General features: G+C 38.5%; 1 protein-coding gene across 3 annotated transcripts in view; it reads right to left on the bottom strand.

Annotated features, from left to right (window-relative positions):
- Window positions 1-21,728, bottom strand: part of LOC124613811 (E3 ubiquitin-protein ligase Bre1) — a 286,869-nt gene that overhangs the window by 241,090 nt on the left and 24,051 nt on the right. For all 3 annotated transcript variants that reach the window (XM_047142534.1, XM_047142541.1, XM_047142548.1), the window contains exon 5: window positions 2,270-2,391. In XM_047142534.1, coding sequence (XP_046998490.1) covers window positions 2,270-2,391 — 122 coding nt within the window. The remainder of the gene's footprint in view (window positions 1-2,269; window positions 2,392-21,728) is intronic.

Raw genomic sequence — 21,728 nt, 5'->3', positions numbered from 1 at the left:
TCCAGCGCTGTCACAACACAAAATATGTCTTGTCTGATAACATAACATATCAAAATACTCAAAGCACAGCAACATTTCCACAAGCAGTCATTAATAGATTTCATTCGGGTTTTGTACTCAACACTGACCAAATGGTTTGTTAAACTGGAGTCAATATTCTATTGCCCTGAAATGAGAAATGTCCTGTGCACTATCCTTCCCACACCTCCCACAGTGATATTCCATCGTCCACCGAACCTACACAACATATTCGTCTAACCCTACACAACCCCTGCTCCCAACCTCTTACCTCTTGGCTCATACCCCTGTAAATAGACCTACATGCAAGACCTTTCCTATCCATCCTCCCACCACCAAGTACTCCAGTCCGGTTACAAACATCACCTATCCCATCAAAGACAGGGCTACCTGTGAAACCAGTCATGTGATCTACAAGCTGAGGTGCAACCATTGTGCTGCATTATATGTGGGCATCACAACCAACAAGCTGACTGCCTGCATGAATTGACACTGACAAACTATGGCCAAGAAACAACTGGACCACCCTGTTGCTGAGCATGCTGCCAAACATGGCATCCCTCGTTTCAATGACTGCTTCACAGCCTGTGCTATATGTATCCTTCTCACCAACACCAGTTGTTCTGAACTGCGCAGGTGGGAACTTTCCTGCAATATATCCTATGCTCCAATAACCATCTTGGCCTCAACCTTCGTCAGTCGCTGTCCTTTCCCATTCGGCCCCTTCTCTGTTCCCATTCCAGCACTACACATCCCTAATTCTTCCATCACACCCTGTCTTTTTACTTCTCTCCTTTTCCACTATCCCCTTCCCATCCCTCTGCTCCCTCCATCTAACCTGCAGACTGCATATAGCTGCCCTACCCTCTCTCCATCTTGTTCCTCCGTGCTCCCCAACAGCATGTCACTGCCCGCCACACCTACCCAACTATCCCTCCCCCTCCTCGACCCAGCGTCCTCCTCAACCCCATTGAGTCACCACGTCCATCATGCATGGGTGCTGCTGCTTGCAGTGTGGCCTCAGTTGCCTGAGACTACAGTTGTGTGAGTGAGTTGTGTTTGTGTTAGCGTGTACGTGTGTGTGTGTCATCTAAGTTTGACGAAGGCCTTACTGGCTGAAAGCTATTATTTGTGGCAGTCTTTTTGTTATGCCTTGAGTGAAAGCACTCAAGGCAACAGCCTTGCTGCAGTGGATACGCCAGTTCCCGTGGGATCACCGAAGTTAAGCACTGTCGGGCGTTGTCGGCACTTGGATGGGTGACCGTTCAGCCCGCCATGCACTGTAGCCATTTTTCAGGGTGCACTAGGCCTCGTGATGCCAATTGAGGAGCTACTCGACTGAATAGTAGTGGCTTCGGTCAAGAATACCATCTTACGACCGGGAGAGCGATGTGCTGACCCCACGCCCCTCCTATCCGCATCCTCCACAAAGGATGACACGGCAGTCGGATGGTGCCGGTAGGTCACTCGTGGCCTGAAGACGGAGTGCTACCTGTCACTCAGAATCTTCGCTATATGGTGAGTAGCAACTTTCCTTTTCAAAATATTTTTACATTCCATCCTGGATTTTTCCATTGTTTGATTAGTCAACATTACATAATCTAATGTGTTAAAGTGTCTTCGTGAACACAAACCACTTTTTTTTCCACTGCATATTGGGCACAAAACACGTATATCCAAGAATATGACTTTTACCCAGAGTGCTTGATGCAGAGAATTTCTCAGTTTTGCTGCTTTTATCATTAATGCCATGGGATGTGCATTAAGAGGACTTGCAATGATACGAAGAAAATAAGTCAGTCTTTGACAATCAGAAATAATGAGAGAGAAAGAGAGATCAACTGCAGCTGATCTTCCCACATTCCTAGAGTGGTTCCTGCTTAGTGCCACCACCTCCAACAGTCATCATGGAGTAAATGGTCTGAAGATCATCTCACACAGATCTTTTAAAATCAAATTAAATTATATTATGTGCTAAAGTTTGTTTTAAATTTAAACTTTTGATAGGTAGTGGAAATCAAATGCAACTCCTTCCACTCTGAAGGCAGTGATGCAAACCATTCGGCTATGGGGCTACTCACTCAAACACAAGGTTTCAACTTACTCATGCATGCACAATGTAACAGCAGAGATGGAATGTTTAGTCAAAGATTCAAAAGAATCAAAAAAACTATTTTGCCAAATGCTGCTTCCTAGTTTGATACATTAGTAGGTTTTCAATAGCATCTTTTAAATTTAAAATGGCACTGACCTTAAGTGAAATAGTGTGGTACTTCTCATGCAACGACGTGTTTAATGCTTGGAGATTACGATTCTCAGCCTGGATTTCAATGTTTGCTTGCCTAATTGTTTCATCCATATTAGGTGCTTCATCTACAAAGACACAAAACACACAAATATTTTAACGCAATGATCAGTGACAGACTTAACCTCAAAGACTACTGTTATAGAATTTATTTGCTGAAAATGGTGCAGTTACACTTTCTCTCCAAACAAAGAACAATTAAAGCTACTGCTTAGCAACAAAGATAACAGTGAGTAAATACCACAATAGATGTTAATCTTCTGTTTCATGATGAACCACATTTATACTTCAAATTAGTTACATTCTGCACCTCATATTGTGTTAAGCTCTAGTCAATTAACGTTGAACTAGAAAAATGAGGCCAAGTAACAATAGAAGGGTGTCACTAAAGTATCAGAGAATATACCTTTCTCAAGTTTTTAAATATTTAATGACTCTTCATGCAACAATCTAATTTTAGCATACATATAAACATTACATATAAGCCATTTGCAAGCACAAACAAGCAACGTTCAAAGAGGTGTCTATATAACACTGTATGTAGCACTCAAACCAAAATAACTGCACTTAAAAGAAAATTAAGACTGAAATCAAACTAGCTAATGGGTAAGAAAGTTACAATGCTGACTGATTATTCTGCCTTGCAGGCAAAACATATCTACCACTATTCAATGAAGATAGAATGTCTTCAGGCTTCTATAATTGTGAATAAATAAATAACTTCAATCATGTCACGTGTTTGGAGTAATGTACGTAAAACTTACAGGAATCATCAGGAATACTACAGCAGAATTCTGTATACTACAAGCAACATATTAATATTTTTTTCAATATTTAACAACTTACAATTTGTTTCATAGTTTATTGCACAATACATGTGCAGGAATAGAAGTATATGCATATTAATTTTCTTAATTCTAAAGTACTGATCTGGTGCCTGAAATAATCATTCTAGAAGTAGAAAGTCAATGTACATAGATCATAGATATCAATCAAGGAATAGCAGGCTTGGAATACTAACAAGTTGTTATTTTCCAGTTCCAGTACTACAGTTAAGCCTGTGGGTCATGTAATTTCTTCTACAAAATTGTTTGTTATATGGTACAAGCAATTCATTAATGTTGTGACACCTTGTATGCCATTCTTTAAACCAAGTTATCTGAACATTTCACAATGTTTCATTGAAGTTTTAACATGAAACAATTAATCTTGTCACTACTCTATAATGACTGGAGAGCAGCCATAAGCACAACTGGTACTACTGCTGAAGCGCACTGAGTGTCAGATGAATTGAAAAACTTCTAAATATGAGTGATGAATCAAAGTGTGAAATGCATTACAAAGAATGTGAAGAATTTGATTTTGGAGAAAACTGATGATGGTCCTTCTCAAAACTGAGATTGAGTGGTGAATGAGGTGGAGGAAGTGATGACAAACTGGTGGCTGAGAAAAGCTGCAGGGCACAAGAAGAATGTCATTACTAGAGACCTGAAAAGTCAAACCTCTATTTTTGGCAAAATTTGTGTTTTTGTGTAAATTATTAAACATAAAAATTTAAGAGGTTGTCACACTATGTGCCTGAAGGCAAAGCCCTAATGATTAGAAATAACTTTCTGGTGACAGGGAAGCTTTTTGACAGGAATGTTTGCTTTTGCAAAAATCTTCAAACACTTTTTTCCTCAAAATGGTGTCTGCTTTTCTCTTTTTGGTTCTATTTTAAGTTTTCAACAAATTATTATTTCTGTTAAAAAAATCAGCTGCTTTTTCCCCACTGTAGAACTGATGGTTTCTCTGATGTGAAGTGTTTCCTGACATTTTTCTTTTCTCGCACAATTTGATAATTACAAAATCTCCACAATATTAATTTTGACCCTTTGTGGTCATTTGCGTCTATGCAATCCACGCTTGAAGTGCAACAGACAGAACCAACAAGGCATTTAGCACAAAAATGAATCTGTTCATACATTGGGAATCTGTTCATACATTGGGAGGGGAACATCAGTGTAGTCAAAATACACTGAAATGTTTGTTTTCTGGTTGCTATAGTGCAGAATGTGCACATTATAGACTGGTTGTCTGCTGTGATTGTAAACAAATTAGAACTATGAGCATCAGAAGGAACAGGAGCGGTACGAGGAAAAAAGGCCCACCTCCTCCTCACAGGGCACCAGCCTACACCGGTGTTCTCCAATTCTGCGAAGGCTGAACTGATGCATGGTTACAGGGAGTGCCAATCCCTTCTGGTGTTGTGAGGGAAATAATCAAACTCTATAATGGGCTAGGATTAATGTTTTCACTCATTTCATACTAAAAAAGAAAACTTAGCAACACATAACAAAATGCATTCAACAACAGCTACTACACAATTACTTGCTGAGGTCAGCAGTGTTGTACACAATGAAGGTCAGACCTGATCTCTATCAATATTTGATACAACTGCTGTTTCAAACACCCACCACTTAAAATTGCCACATTACAATGTCCAAATTATACTTAAATTTTGACTTTGGCTAGCAGACAAACTTAAGCATTTCTTTGTCCTGAGATGCATGGTCCCATAGCTGAGCAATACATTGCATTATGTGGTGTGTATTTAATATAGACCATTCAACTGCCTGTAGTTGGCATGGCATCAGAACATCAGGTGCACTGATTTGTCTGTCAATATTTTATTTTGCAAACACATTCTTACAGATATTACCTTTCCGAGTTGGGCTTCTCAAGATGATGGGCAATACCAGTAATCAAAAATTGCTTACTTTTTCAATATTTATATGCAGAAAACAAAGCTATTTCAAACTTTCACTGATCAAATAGTTTGCCGAGATACAATTTGCTATGAAATAGCATTTGTCAGATAATTTTGCGATTTTGCATTCTGAGGCACAATTCGCATTTATATTCACATTTTTTTGCAACATGCAAATTTTTCAGGTCCCTAGTCCTTACAGGCAAAAACATTTACTGTTCAGAGAAGTTGTGTTCACATTCAAGGTATCTTGTCATTTTGTTGCGCGTCTGAAACCTGTTATTTAACAATGAACTTCTGCAGAGTACTGCAGATTTAACAAAACTACATGCTCCTTACCATAAATAAACAACAATCATGACACTGAACTGGAATTAGAAACATTTCTAGGAATATTTCTGAATATGGTAGCAAATTGAAAGCTGAATATCAAACACTATTTTTTTTCATTTTTCTCAGCTGATTACATTCAATTTTATTTGGATGTGTTTCCACATCATCACAGATTCATGCAAATCATGAGAGCACTAAACAAGGTAATGAACACAACTGGTTAATTAGTTTGAAGTGACCACTGTTAAAACAAATTCATGAAATACAAACTCAATCAAAATCACAATCTCTCTCCCATTCACTTACCCAGACAGTTCAATCATGCAAATGTTAAACTGCTGACTTTGTCTACATAGAAATTTGTTGTAAAAATCCGAATTGATCTCTCGAATAAAGAGCTAAAATAATAAATTCGGAAAGTGTAGCTTGTTGATCACTTACAAAATAAACAGCCAGTCAGCCATCCTGACCACATCAAAACTTACTTTCTGTAATAGTTTAGGAAGCAAGTTAGATATTGCACAAAATTTTAAAAGTTTCAATACATTCATCTTATCATCTACTAAAATAGAGGATAAATGGGCTGGTAAACTAATGTCTGCCCTCTTATTTAAATATAAAATACATTCAATTAAAATGTGGTGTGCTGAAATCTGTACACCGCAAATACTACACGTTGATGGGTTGTCTTGTCGAAGCAGGAAGTGAGACTGTACCATAGCCATAGCTGGCTGAGAAAAATTTCGTCTTTCCTCAGCTTACTGTCCATCACTCCCAGCTGTTATTCTTCCCACATGTGCATGGCCCTCACCAGTGAGGATCTAGCAAGTAGGCAACTGTACAGTGAAGCATGGGATTTTGAGTATGTGTCTTCTTAGTAGCCACATCCTCTTAACTTCCCAGAATCCCCATGTGTTCTGGTATCCCAAAGAATGATGCCTCACTTCCCAGTCTTTCTACATGGAGAAGGATGTCCTTGGCATGTCAGTCTGGCACTTGCATTGAACAAATAAAGGGCACTCAGGTAATCAGGGCAGTTGAATATCTCAACACAAATACATCCCATCTGCTCCAGTGCCATGAAAAAATAATATCTCAACATAAACACATCACATGTGCTCCAGTACCATCCTGATTGCGTGTAATTTCAAGTCAAATACAATAAAATTATCTGGGGAACAAATCTTGAAAAAACATATGGTAAAAAACACTAGGCAGCCAAGAGGGTCCTCCTGTTTAGACCCAATTGCAAATACATCTATATACAGGGCTATTATAAAGGATTGAAACGATTTCATAAATTCACTGTAGCTCCATTCATTGACATATGGTCACGACACACTACAGATAGGTAGAAAAACTCAAAGTTTTGTTCGGCTGAAGCCGCACTTCAGGTTTCTGCCGCCAGAGCGCTCAAGAGCGCAGTGAGACAAAATGGCGACAGGAGCAGAGAAAGCGTATGTCGTGTTTGAAATGCACTCACATCAGTCAGTCATAACAGTGCAACAACACTTCAGGACGAAGTTCAACAAAGATCCACCAACTGCTAACTCCATTCGGCGATGGTATGCGCAGTTTAAAGCTTCTGGATGCCTCTGTAAGGGGAAATCAACGGGTCGGCCTGCAGTGAGCGAAGAAACGGTTGAACGCGTGTGGGCAAGTTACACGCGTAGCCCGCGGAATAAAGCAAGCAGGGAGCTAAACGTACCACAGCCGTCGGTTTGGGAAATCTTACGGAAAAGGCTGAAGCAGAATCCTTACCGTTTACAATTGCTACAAGCCCTGACACCCAATGACAAAGTCAAACGCTTTGAATTTTCGGCATGGTTGCAACAGCTCATGGAAGAGCACTTCCATCATGATGTTCGGCATTTCTTAAATAGGAGATTGGAAAACCGATGGATCGGTCATGGTGGAGATCATGATCAGCAATTCATGTCATGGCCTCCACGCTCTCCCGACTTAACCCCATGCGATTTCTTTCTGTGGGGTTATGTGAAAGATTCAGTGTTTAAACCTCCTCTACCAAGAAACGTGCCAGAACTGTGAGCTCGCATCAACGATGCTTTCGAACTCATTGATGGGGACATGCTGCGCCGAGTGTGGGAGGAACTTGATTATCGGCTTGATGTCTGCCGAATCACTAAAGAGGCACATATCGAACATTTGTGAATGCCTAAAAAAACTTTTTGAGTTTTTGTATGTGTGTGCAAAGCATTGTGAAAATATCTGAAATAATAAAGTTATTGTAGCGCTGTGAAATCGCTTCAATCATTTGTAATAATGCTGTAGTTATGGTGCTCTCATAAAATTTCATAAAAAATAAAATTAAAAAAATATGCAAGAGCACAGTCAATCCTGTACATCACTAAATTTAAAGTTAATCCAGGCCTCTTCAATAGCAAATTGGCAGTTGGCTCTAACCCCAGGTTGGAGTTGGTATGTGTGTCATACAAAATGCCACTAGGTAGTGCTTAGCATGGGTACCAAATTGTTCCACTGCACACAGACAATTAGGCAATATTGTTTTCACAATAGCGTGAACAATGATTTTTTTTACACCAGTGATTCAGCAACATTGAAGAGCTTTTACAACTGATACACTACGTGGAGCTGCAGCTGGCAGATCCCCAGCCTCACAAAGACTGGGTATCAACATCATGGTAAGTAGTGTCAATAGTAATGAGGCATATAGGTCACATGGATCATTAAATCATACACCTATAATCTAGCTTCGGGATGCAATATTTTATAAACTTGGATCAGATGTAGCTTGTCTGCTTCCCATGAGGTCTGACTAAGGCAGTTCAGTCCTTGTCCTATCTCCTCCAGGTGTGATAGGCACAATAGCTCTGAATCAAATGTGAGGCACAGGAACCTAACCAATCTTTTGAGCTTTAAAATTATAAGTAAATCAAAAATCACACACACACACACACACACACACACACACACACACACACACACACAAAGAAAATCTAAAATAAGCACTACTGGCAAGACAACAGTTTGGTAACTACTGCAGACAGTTTCATCCTGCCTGATATGGGGAAGGAGACCACAACTGTCTCCCTTCAAGAATTGGAAAACTGTCCAATCTGATATATTTTATTTAAAGGCTTTAAAAGAACTTCTCTTGAATTCTTTGCAACTGCCACAGCATATTGTACTTAAAACCAGTTGTGACTGAATTCCCAGCAGTCCAAAAGTTTTAAGACTGGATTAATAAATAACAGAGAAATGTTAACATGGTGATTTTTAATGATAATGATTTCCCCCCCCCCCCCCCCCGCCCACATTCATACAGCTATGTGAAACCATCAAGAAAGTCCTCCTTTCCTCCTCCTTAGTCGACGTTCAGCTCTCACATCACATTGGTTTGAATGTCTGTTAGGTCGTCAAAGTGTTGACACTTCACGTGAGTTTCCGCACATCGCAATCTTGAGATGGTTTGTATAACAATAAGACCTGACATTCCTGGTGATTTTTTCCATAAAGGGATTGTTGGTCTTTCGGTCATTCCACATCATATCACAGGTCGTGTCACCCATCATCTCAGATTTTATGAAATTTTGCACATTTGCTTATACTTATAACATAAGAACTTGTACAAAATCTTTTCGCTCTCAGGCTAAAACTTTTTTATAATGGATTTTAAATGTAGTAATATTCTGATAACTGGGCACTGCAATAATGTCAATGCAAAATGGTACTTATCTACATAAATTCCCATAACTCAGTGTTTATGAAGCTTTTGATTTGGAATTTTTTTTCATCAGTTAAGAGAAGCAGATACTTAACAGAAATGTAATTATTTAAGCAGTAAAGTTACAAAAAATGATACAAAATATTTAATATGTTTCACTTTCCAATTTCCAGAAAAAGCCCAGACACATTGCAGCAACTGAAGTTTGTCATCTGGATTGCATTACTTCAGATAAAAGTAATAACAACAACAACAACAACAATAATAACAGACAGTATCTTACAACGTGTGGTTGGAAAGTTTTAAGAATGAGCTTATAACTGTACAATGGTGATACATGCTACTGTGATGCATCTTCTTCAAAATAGTCCCCTTCTGGCTGAACACACTGACTCCAACGGTGTTTCCACATTTGGAAACAATCCTGTCAATTTTTCTGCTCAAATGTGTTATGGATGCTCTCCGTATTTGCCTGGATGTCTTCAATTGAGTCAAATTGCTTCCCTTTCAGTGCAAATTTCAGTTTAGGAAACAGGTAGAAGTCTGCAGGGGCCAAATCAGGGGAATACAGTGGTTGTGGAAGCACAGGAATTTTGAATTTGGCCAAAAATTCAACGATGGAGAAGGCACGATGAGCCGGATCATTGACATGGTGTAGCACCCAATTCCTGTCTTTCCACAATGCAGGCCTTTTCTTCTGCACCTTTTCGTGCAAACGCTCAAGGACACATTTTCCTGGTTAATAGTCTGTCCTCCAGGGGTAAATTCATGATGCACAATACCGGTAGAATCGAAAGAAGAAGTCTCCAACATTGTCTTCACCTTCGACCGACTTTGCAGTGCTTTTTTCGGTCATGGTGAACTTCAAGTCCTCCACTGCGAAGACTACACTTCGGTTTCAGGATCATATCCAAATACCCATGATTTGCCACCTGTAATTACCCTATTTAACAAATATTGGTCATTTTTAGCCCGATTAATAAGTTTTTGGCACACTTCAAGCCGGTATTGTGTCTGGTCACTTGACAACACTTTTGGAATGAATTTTGCGGACACTCGACCCATGTTCAGATCTTCAGTTAAAATTGACTGAATTGCATAGAAACTTAAATTAAGATCATCAGAAACCTCCCTAATTGTAAGTCTACAATCAGAGCACACTTTGTCGTGAGCTTTCACAACATTTTCATTCGTTTTTTGAGGTGGAAGGACGGACGGACCGTGGTTCATCTTCAAATGATTCACGGACATTTTTTAAATCTGTTGAACCAGACAAAAACATTTGACTGGCTCATACAATTATCTCCAAAAGCTGTTTTTAATAGTTCGTAAGTCTCAGAAGCTGATTTCCCAGTTTTAAAACAAAATTTCACACAAACTCGTTGCTCCATTTTCACGCTGACAGAATCCGGCAACAAGCCCTACCAGACCCACACTCAACCACCTGCCACAATGGACTGAATAAAGGAAAAGCAGTTTCCTGTCAGAGTGCATTTAAGGACGAGGCAATGACTCACTCCCCACCCTCCGTGTACCTACCCACCAAACTAGTAAGCAGTAGCAGATCCATCCTCAAAACTTTCCAATCACACCTCGTATTTTCAACACATCACAGTCCTATTTCCCTAGATGTCACAGGAGGGATGTATCTTTATTGGAAAAAAGTTAATAACTATTCTTGACTTACAGGCATATAGAAAAACCAACTTAAGCTTCTGTGGTCCAAACAACGATTTTTAAATATGTAAAACACTTTCTGACAGCTCATACAAGATTTATTTTTATCGAAACTCTGATGATGTTTAAAAAGAAAAAGAAAAAAAGAAGGAGCACCAGAGTTTTGATAGATATTGGATGTTCATTTGACATATATCACATAATTGTTCAGAAGATCATTCAAATCAGATTACATAATCTGACAATCTATAGTAAGGCTGCCTCATGAAAGTACAGAGCCAAAAGTTATAAATTTCGTTGAAACATTTTCAATACACTGGTTAACTTTATTTAGGGTGTCAAATTAGCATCTTTAAACAACAATTATTCTAGCCACACTAACATTAATTTAAAATGTACATGTTCAGCAGTGATGATCCTTGAAACTATCAATGAAACTTCTTAAGAACATCTCTGTTTTTAACCTACTGTGACAAATTATATTCTGTTAACTTCATATCTTTTTCATTAAAGTAATACATTCTGCCTAACGACGTTGATTTAGGTACACCAACAGCACATAAAATGCTTTCCAAAGGCACAAAACAGGAGTCTTCCTTCTCAAGCCATGAGAAAGACACTGCTAGTCCAGGTGGGTGGAGAAAAAGTAGTTCACCATCCCTACTTCATTACAGACTTTTCAGACAAAGTACCACCTGTCATCATATACTGCTGCTACAAAAGAATATTGTTGAGGACAAGAGAATGTTCCTTGTGGGGCATTTTTTTTGAGTGAAAAAAAAAATCAAGAAAGGCTTTTTAGAAGTTTTTCTTCTAATCTGTACAGAATCACAAAAAAGTGGTTTGTAATGGTGAAAATTCCTGGTACTAGGCATTGTGTGGTTCATCAAAAATCTCTTCTCAAGGTTCTTGTGTAGAAAATCTACATTGACTTTCTGTAAGAAGTGAAAAAAAGCACTTGTCAGTATCAGCTTTCCAGAATTAATAAACACCAGATGCAGTTGTTATTTGTGCAACATCCGCTAGTTGAAGACTAGCTCTTCTCAATATACGTTCTACAGTTTCTTCCAAACCAACACGCACAGATTTACTGTGGTTGGTAACCAAGAGGAATGCTCAGCATCAATAAAAAAAAATCATTTTTGTGCTCACACAAATTTTTAAAGCTTTTTCTATTCTTATATTGTGCAGCACATCAGTGAAATAATGCACTTGTGGGTAATGCTCTGCCAGCTACTTAACCATTTCTTTCTGGACAGCATTTACAAATCCTACACCGTGTTCCATATCATCACTTATAAAGCAGTGGTTCACTATTACCTACTTTCTTCATTTACCACATAAACACACGCAGGATGAACTGTACAGCTGCTTCTTGTCCAGTGGTAACTCTTAATTTCATTCTGAATTACAAAACTGCAGTTTCAGCAAAGGCCATTTACAGAATTGCTTTTTTCGGGGTTAGATTTTCTTCCAGTTTTTTCAATGATTTAGACTGACACTTTGATATAATTGAGTGTGGTTTAACTGCCCGAAAATTTGTTACCAGCAGGTCTATGCATTCACCAACAGTTGCAGACTGCTTTACCAATTCTGCCCAATGATCTGGCTGAAATCAATTTCATCTTCAGCATCTTTGTACACTACTTTCTGTTATAATAATTCTAACAGTTTGTCATCAGTGGGACACTTATCACAGTGATTAAGCATGCAGTCTTAGTTTTCAGATTTACATACAATAAATTTTATAAGTTCTTTGTATGTTTCTTCACTGCGTTCCACATCAACAAGCACTTTTACATTTAGGTGGATACCATATACACACTGAATGAGTGCCTAGTTTTTTAGTACTGATTCATGAAATGCCACCTCTGGATCATCTGCATCACTTTCATTTGTATCATTAATGTCAGTTTTCTGTTCCAAAACTTACATGTTGCACACAGTTTTTGGTCTGGTTTTACAGAGATTCTTTTAGCAGTTAATGTTTTAGGCAAAGACAAGTAGACCGCAAAGATTATCAAACTGTTTGTCTATGTTTTTTGAAAGGATCACAACAAGTTCGTCGATGACTTTCAAAAACTTTTTAAGTAATAACGTCTGTGATGTCCACACATAATAGCATTCTCTTGATTTTGTGGAAAGCTTGTACTGAATCGCAGCAATATCAAATCTCGTTGGTCTTCACTCAGCTGTTCTATTTTTAGTAAGGTATAGGTTACCAAATGACATGGTGTTTTTAGAAGTTTTCCAACAGTGCATGAATTCACATTTTCAACGTAATTAACTGAACACTAATTCACTTAATAGGGTCGCAACATAAACAGATATGAGCAGTCTCTCAGAAAAACAAAGAGCAACTGAGATCAAACAGACTACTTGTTGCAAGCCAGTTACTCTCAATTATGGATGTCAGCAATTGTTGCATTGTCTTCATGCCTATAAATGTTTCAGACCAGCTACTGCTGTCTAAGAACACTTTTTAATCACTGTGAGCAAGTTTTATTTAATCGTGTGGCTAGGGTCCCCTGTCGGGCTGACCATCTGCCGGGTGCCGGTCTTTCAATTTGACGCCACTTCGTCGACCTGTAGTTGATGAGGATGGTAGGATGAGGATAGCACAACACCCAGTCCCTAGGCTGAGAAAATTCTCTGACCCACCCGGGAATCGAACCCGGGCCCAGAGAATTGACAATCTGTCACGCTGACCATTTAGCGAGCGAACACGGTGAGGAGGTGATTGGCTGAACACATAAACGATATACATTATAGTCTAAAAATTACTGAATTTTCAAATGAAAGGAAATAAATTTTCATACTTCATGTTAACTTGCCTGTGTAGAATGAGTTATACTTAAATACGCTAATTTGGTACCCCTGCATCTGAGGCAGTGAGACAGTGAGTGAACAAACTTACTTAAAATGACCCTTTTCCTTCACAGCAAAAAGTATTTTGGTTTCAGATGTGTTTGTCAATTAGCAGGAGACCCATTAAAAATTTTATTTTATTAGGAAGCTTACAATCTAGGGTATTATTTAAGACCAAAATCATCTTCCAAGAAGATTGGAGAAATGTGGTATAAGCATTTTTCCACATTTTCACAATTTTCCTGAAAAATGACATGGACCTTTTTTTTAAATTTTCTTTGTAACTTTACAGCTTCAATAACTGGGTGTCTGTTAACTATATGCCTTACGTAACTTCTGAAAAAAAAATTCCAGATCAAAAGCTTAATAAACTCCTGAGTTATGGGCATTTATGTAGATAAGTACCATTTTGCATTGACATTCTTGCAGAGACCAGTCATCACTACATTTAAAATTCAGTATAAAATAAAGTTATAGTCTGAGACCAAAAAAATTTCACAGAAGTTCCTATGTTGTAAGTATAACCAAATGTGCAACCTTTTGTGAAAATCTGAGATAGAGGGTTTACACATCCTTGAATTATTTTGTGTTTTGACGTGGAATGACCTATTTTGCATTTCAATCAAGCTGCAGCTGGTGTCCATGCCTCATTGTTTTTGTTTACAAGTCAAGGTGTACAGGACAAACTTCGGAAACACTTTTCTTTTCATCAAAACATTTTGAACTTTTTGGGCAAACACTGCAAGAGTATCACAAGCCTCAGACAGTGCTGAATCCAATTCTCATGTGGAGAAAGGCCTTTATAGGACTCAGTGTTATGCACCACCCACCCCATCCATGATCACCCAATAACAGTGGAATGTCTTCTTCCTCTGCTTAACAAAAATGTGGCCTTTGACCTCTCCCAAATGACGACAGAAAAATCATATTAATACGGCAAGATAAGGGACTCGACAAGTGCACACATGCTGATGCTGAACGCATGCCACAGTACTAACAGCTGAAACAGATAATACACCACTGAAAAACTTACAGTAATAACAACATACACTACAAAAACGGATGCTGTCGGCAGAGCTGATCATTACATTGTCAGTTACAGTTTTGTCACAAAACTGCTGAAGTACCGCAGAAAAGTTCTTTTCTGGTTGCTTAACATATCTGTGGTAAACAGTTTTAAACTTGTAAGAAAAGCTGAGAGAACAAGACAACTAAAGAGCATTCAACTGCAAAACCTTTTTGGGAAATTCGATGATGATGATTGGTTTGTGGGGAGCTCAACTATGCGGTCACCAGTGCCCATACCAAGTCCCAATTTTTACGTAGTCCTATCTAGCCACTGTCACAAATGATGATGACAACACAAACACCCAGTCACCGGGCAGAAAAAATTCCCAACCCGGCCGGAAATCGAACCCGAGACCCCATGATTCAGAGGCAGCAACACTAGCCACTAGATCACGAGCTGCAGACGGGGAAATTCGAAGCAACACATCATGAAATGACTGTTTATCATATATACATATTGAACAGCAGCTATAAAATATCACTTTTCTGCTGTTTTCATTTTCTTTGGAGGTTAAAAAGCAGAAAGATTGTGTTTCATGCAGCAATGGAAAGATGCCAGGATTATTTGGGAGGAGTGTGGTGAAACACTTGTGTTTCACTGTATGACATGCAAACAAAATCCAGGCCTTCATGCTATTGAGATGTATCATACTTTGACAAACACAGGCGACTGCAGCTAATATGCAGTGCTGGGTGCCACCAGGTGTAAAACAAGGACCACAAGTGATTAAGTCAATGAATGTATGTAAAACGATCAGCCATATCTCTTGGAATTATCACACACACCAACGAGAACATTTTAAGAAAAAAACGTTAATATGGCCCATACATGTTATTTATCTGTATCAGCATTTTTGAAATTAAGATTCAATAATAAAACATGTAATGACTTGTGAATTTTAAAGCCACTCATTGGCCAAAATTCTTGTGAAGACATGCAATCTTTACATCAGACAGAAAAGGACATTTGCTAAAAGTAAAACTGTTGCTAAAAGTGTTGCACTTTAAAATTTTGAATTCTATTCCACATCTCTCTTTTTACAATACTTTGCCAATCACAGTTCAACATAGGCACCAGTTGAAACCAGATAGATGTCATTTAAATCACACAATAAAGTGTTCTGCTAGCACCATTAATCCAATTACACTGTTGATCAATGTAGGTGATGTAAAATTACATGTAAAACAAAAATTTATCCCAGTTATTTATCATTCCACTACATGTATTAATGGCCCAAACCAAAAACCTGGTTAAAAAAAATAAAAAGCCACCTTGCAGTTAGTGAGGAGCACACATGATTTTTTCCAGCATTAAGTCTGGTAATAAAACAGGCGTATGTAGTCTATCAAGCGGAAGGTGACAAACTAAAGCAATGCTGCATACTGTTCGTGTCTGCACACGATTGTCACCATCTTTCACATCTTACGAAGACATAGCACATACTGCTAGTCTTGTAGAAGATCTACATCTACATGGATACTCTTAAGTGCCTGGCAGAGGGTTCATCAAACCACCGCCACAATTTTCTATTATTCGATGAACCCTCTGCCAGGCATTTAAATGTGATTTGCAGAGTATCGATGTAGATGTAGATTTAGATTCCAATCGCGTATAGCGCGCGGAAAGAACACACACCTAAATCTTTCCGTATGAGTCTGATTTCCATTATTTTACTGCAGTGATTGTTTCTCTCTATGTAGGTCAGTGTCAACACAATACTTTCACATTCAGAGGAGAAAACTGGTGACTGAAATTTCGTGAGAAGATTCCTCCGCAACGAAAAATGCATTTGTTTTAATGGTGTCCAGCCCAAATCCTGTATCATTTCAGTAACTCTCTCCCACATTTCCCAATAATACAGAACACACCGCCCTTCTTTGAACTTTTTGGATGTGCTCCGTCATTCCTATCTGGTAAGGATCCCACACTGTGCAGCACTATGCTACAAGAGAACGCACAAGCCTCGTGTAGCCAGTCTCCTTAGTAGATCTGTTACAGTTTCTAAGTGTCCTGCCAATAAAATGCAGTCTTTAGTTAGCCTTCACCAGAACATTTTCTATCTGTTCCTTCCAGTTGTTCGTAATTGTAATTCCTAGGTATTTAGTTGAATTTACAGCCTGTAGATTTAACCGATTTATCGTGCAGCTGAAGTTTAAGGGATTCCTTTTAGCAGTCATGTGGATGACCTCACACTTTTTGTTATTTAGTGTCAACTGCAAATTTTCGCACCACTCAGATATCTTTTCTAAATCGTTTTGCAATACTTTTTTTTTGTTTTTTGTCTTCTCATGACTATTAGTCAACAAACGACATTATCATCTGCAAACAACCTGAGACTGCTGTTCAGATTGTCTCCCAAATCATTTATATAGATAAGGAACAGCAAATGGCCTGTAACACTACCTTGGGGAATGCCAGAAATCACTTCTGTTTTACTCTATGACTTTACGTCAATTACTACGAACTGTGATCCCTCTGACAGGAAGTCAAAAATCCAGTTACATAACTGAGACGATATTCCATAAGCACACAATTTCACTACAAGCTGCTTGCTTGGTACAGTGTCAAAATCCTTCCAGAAATCCAGAAATACGGAATCTATCTGAAATCCCTTTTCAATAGCACTAAACACTTCATGCGAATAAGGAGCGAGTTGTGTTTTCCAAGAACGATCTTTTCTAAACCCATGTTGACTGTGTGTCAACAGACCATTTTCTTCGTGGTAATTCATAATGTTCGAACACAATATAGGTTCCAGATACCTGCTGCATATCAGTGTTAATGATATGGGCCTGTAATTAAGTGGATTACTCCTATTACCTTTCTTGAATATTGGTGTGACCTGTGCTACTTTCCAGTCTTTGGTTACAGATCTTTCATTGAGCGAATGGTTGTATATGATTGTTAAGTATGGAGTTAATACATCAGCATACTCTGAAAGGAAGCTAATTGGTATACAGCCTGGACCAGAAGACTTGCTTTTATTAAGTGATTTAAGTAGTTTCACTGCCCCGAGGATATTTACTTCTATGTTACTCATGTTGGCAGCTGTTCTTGATTGGAATTCTGGAATATTTACTTTGTCTTCTTTGTGAAGGCATTTTGGAAGGCTGTGTTCAGTAACTCTGCTTTGGCAGCACTGTCTTCGATAGTATCTCCATTGCTATTGCGGAGAGAAGGCACTGATTCTTCCTTGCAGCTAACATACTTCGCATATGGCCAGAATCTCTTTGGATTTTCTGCCAGGTCTCGAGACAGTTTTTTGTGGAAACTGTTACAAGCATCTCGCATTGAAGTCCGTGCTAAATTTGGAGCTTCTATAATAGAGCACCAATCTTGGGGATTTTGTATTTGTTAAAATTTGGCATGTTTGTTTCGTTGTTTCTACAACAGTGTTCTGACCCGTTTTGTGTACCAAGGAGGATCAGCTCCGTTGTTTGTTAATTTATGACAAGAAGTGAGACACAGTGACACACATACAGTGGCAAGCACATGCAGTCATTATTATCATGTATCACAAATGCAATTTTTTTCCCTCTAGTGGTAAAACAATTTGCCAGCCATTAAGCTTGCTGCTATCAAATGTCATTCTTGCTCCTCTGTAACCGAGAGACTAATGTAATTTTTGTTCATTACAAACTGAAGATGACCATATCAGAATTCAAATACTTAGTGATCAGAACAGACAATGCTTTCATTTACACTTAATTGGGGTCGAGCCTCTCCACATGCAATCCATGACAAAATTGTTATTAAAGATTTCTAACTGCCTCTGCAATATAAGTTCAGGCTTTTCCTCGACTACCAAATGTAAAACATCACCGCTTTGTGTATGTGCAATTAATTTTTCACTCTGAATGCTGGAATCACAAGTTAACATTAAAATGTTTTTTTAATATGTGACAGTGCTCTTGATATATTTCACCAAGCAAATTCATTCAAAGCAGAACAGTACCCTGAACTAAGGATTTTCAGGTAACTTCACATTGCATATCACTGGCTGATTTACTTCACCCATTTATTGTTTATTGTGAATGCCAACCCTTCCTGCGAGCCACACTGATAACCTAACTTCAGTTCAGTATACAATCAACACCCTCTACATGTGATCTGGGCAAAGATGCCAAAATATAAGCACAAAAATCGATTGCTCAAAATTTATTCATGGAAAAGAAATATTTTTTGATGATGATAAAAAATAGTCATAGCAGCCTATCAACAAGACACACAAGTTATATCTCTCAAAATCAATTAGATCAGGCCTGTTGATATTATGGAAAAGTATTCAAAAATCATTATGTTCATAGTAGGGCTCGGCCCATCTGCCATTCTGTCTATGCAAATATTCCCTTGTACATCAACAAGGGTAAGGAAAGTAAGGATCAAAGTTCAGATTACAGAACCGTTGTCCAAATATTTTTCATTGGTAAAGTTAAGCTTCAAACTGTTCAACAAAAACTGAAATCCTACAATCTATACTTAAAGGGCAACGTAGATTTACACCTGGTTGAGATAACAGAGAATAGGTTGGTTGGTTTGGGGAAGGAGACCAGACAGCGTGGTCATTGGTCTCATCAGATTAGGGAAGGATGGGGAAGGAAGTCGGCCGTGCCCTTTCAGAGGAACCATCCCGGCATTTGCCTGGAGTGATTTAGGGAAATCACGGAAAACCTAAATCAGGATGGCCGGACGCGGGATCGAACCGTCGTCCTTCCGAATGCAAGTCCAGTGTATAACAGAGAATAGGTATTGCCAATAAAGTTTTGTGAATACACTGTACCTGTCTACATGTGCTTTTTAGATAATACAAAACATCTTCAACATTGTGAAATGAGATTTATATGCAAGAGGTCTCATCCAGCTAGCTACAAAATCATTAAATTGTTATTTGCATTCTCTATAAAAATAACCATTTGTAAGACCAAGCACAGTATTTAATGTCGGATGAATTTCAGACAGGTAACAAATAATACTAATGACATGTCAACAGTAGACCTACCTTTCTTTTGCACACACAACAGATGATATTACAATGTTGCTTGTTTGTAGCAAAGAAACAAGCACAAAAGCAGGGCCCCAATCACAACAAAGAAAATTTAAGATGCTAATTATCAAGAGAGAGCAGTAAGATAGAAACAATGCTCTGTGGATCAGATACATTCAAAGTCAGCATGTGAGTGTCAACAGAGATCAGTATCTTAGAAAAGAGCGGAGAATAGATATTTTAATTAGTATTGTGAGCACTATGCTTTCGGCTATGTGGTAGTAAGAAGCATCTCTGGCCTAGAGAAACAAATATAAGAAATGAAAACATAAGTGAAATCCCAACTGTTTTACAACGAGTACTCTACAACACTGATCCCTTACTTAGCTTGCATTTATCGTGAATCTCTCACCCAGTGCAAAGTCCCAAGGAACTGGAAAAAAATTCAGGTGACTCTTGGATGTACGCAGGGTAAAAGAACAGACACACAAATTTATGTCCGTGAATCAGCACGGTTTTAAAAAACACCATTCACATGAAACTAAGCTTGCTCTTTTCTCACATGATATAATGCGAACTATGGATTAAAGACAACAGGCAGAGTCCACATTTCTAGATTTCCGAAAATCATTTGGCACAGTACACCACTGCAGACTTTTAATGAAGGTACAAGCATACGGAATAGGTTCCCAGATATGCGAATAGTCGAAGACCCAGTATCTTGTCCTTGATGGTGAGTGTTCGTCATGGACAAGGGTATAGGGTATCGTCACAGTGACTCTACTATTTGCTAAGTACATAAATGATCTGGCAGACAGGTTGGGCAGCTATCTACAACTGTTAGCTAATGATGCTTTTGTGTACGGGAAGATTGGGACGATGAGTGACTGTAGGGTGATACAAGACGACTTGCACAAAATTCCTAGTTGGTGCGATCAATGACAGTTAGCTTTAAATTTAGGAAAATGTAAGTTTATGTGGATGAGTAGTTAGCTTTAAATTTAGGAAAATGTAAGTTTATGTGGATGAGTATGAAAATCAAGCCCATAATGTTCAGATACAGCATTAGTATTGTCCTGCTTAACACAGTCACATCATTTAAATACCTAGGTGTAGCATTGCAAAGCAATATGAAATGGAACAAGCATGTGAGGATTGTGATAGGGAAGGCAAATGGTCTACTTTGGTTTCTTGGGAAAATTTTAGGAAAGTGTGGTTTATCTGTGAAGGAGACTACTATTAAATGCTAGTGCAACCTATTCTTGAGTACCGATCAAATGTTTGGGATCCGCACCAGGACAGATTAAAGGAGCACTTATCAAAGCAATTTGGAAAGGGGCAGCAAGATTTGTTGCGTGTAGGTTTGAATAACACGCAAGTGTTACAGAGGTGCTTTGGGAACTCAAATGGGAAGGCAACATTCTTTTTGAGGAACACTGCTGACAAAATTTAGAGAACAGGCACTTGATAGTGACCACCAAACGATTCTACTGATGCCAACAAACATTTCGCATAAGGACCATGGATGTAAGATACGAGAAATTAGGGCTCATACAGAGGCATACAGACAGTCTTTTTCCCTTGCTCTATTTGTGAGTGGAACAGGAAAAGGAATGACTAATAGTGGTACAGGGTACCCTCCACCATGTATTGATATGAATTGTGATACAGAAGTTATGCTATTGAGTTATGATATTGAAAGCATCTTGTGTAGTTCCTTGCAAGTAATTTAGTTCTCCATGTAACTGGACATGACAACTTTACCTGGTAATAAAGCATTATTATTGGCATATGTACATTTTGTTATGGACCCAGAAATCCATGAAGAACTGTTCTGCATGAGAGGTGCGACAACAACACTAAAGGTGATTCAATAATTAATATTTTGGAAAATCATTGAATAGGAAATGTGATGCCTTTATCAAATATATTATCAGTGGCAGCAGATGGAGCACCTGTCATGTTTGGGAGCTATCATAGATTTACGAGCCATTTAAAACAAAATGTACTTGGGATGTT

This window comes from Schistocerca americana, chromosome 1 (genome assembly GCF_021461395.2).
Source record: "Schistocerca americana isolate TAMUIC-IGC-003095 chromosome 1, iqSchAmer2.1, whole genome shotgun sequence".
NCBI classification, from domain to species: domain Eukaryota; kingdom Metazoa; phylum Arthropoda; class Insecta; order Orthoptera; family Acrididae; genus Schistocerca; species Schistocerca americana.
Note: the sequence above shows the minus strand (reverse complement) of the source record. Positions and strands in the feature narration are given on the sequence as shown.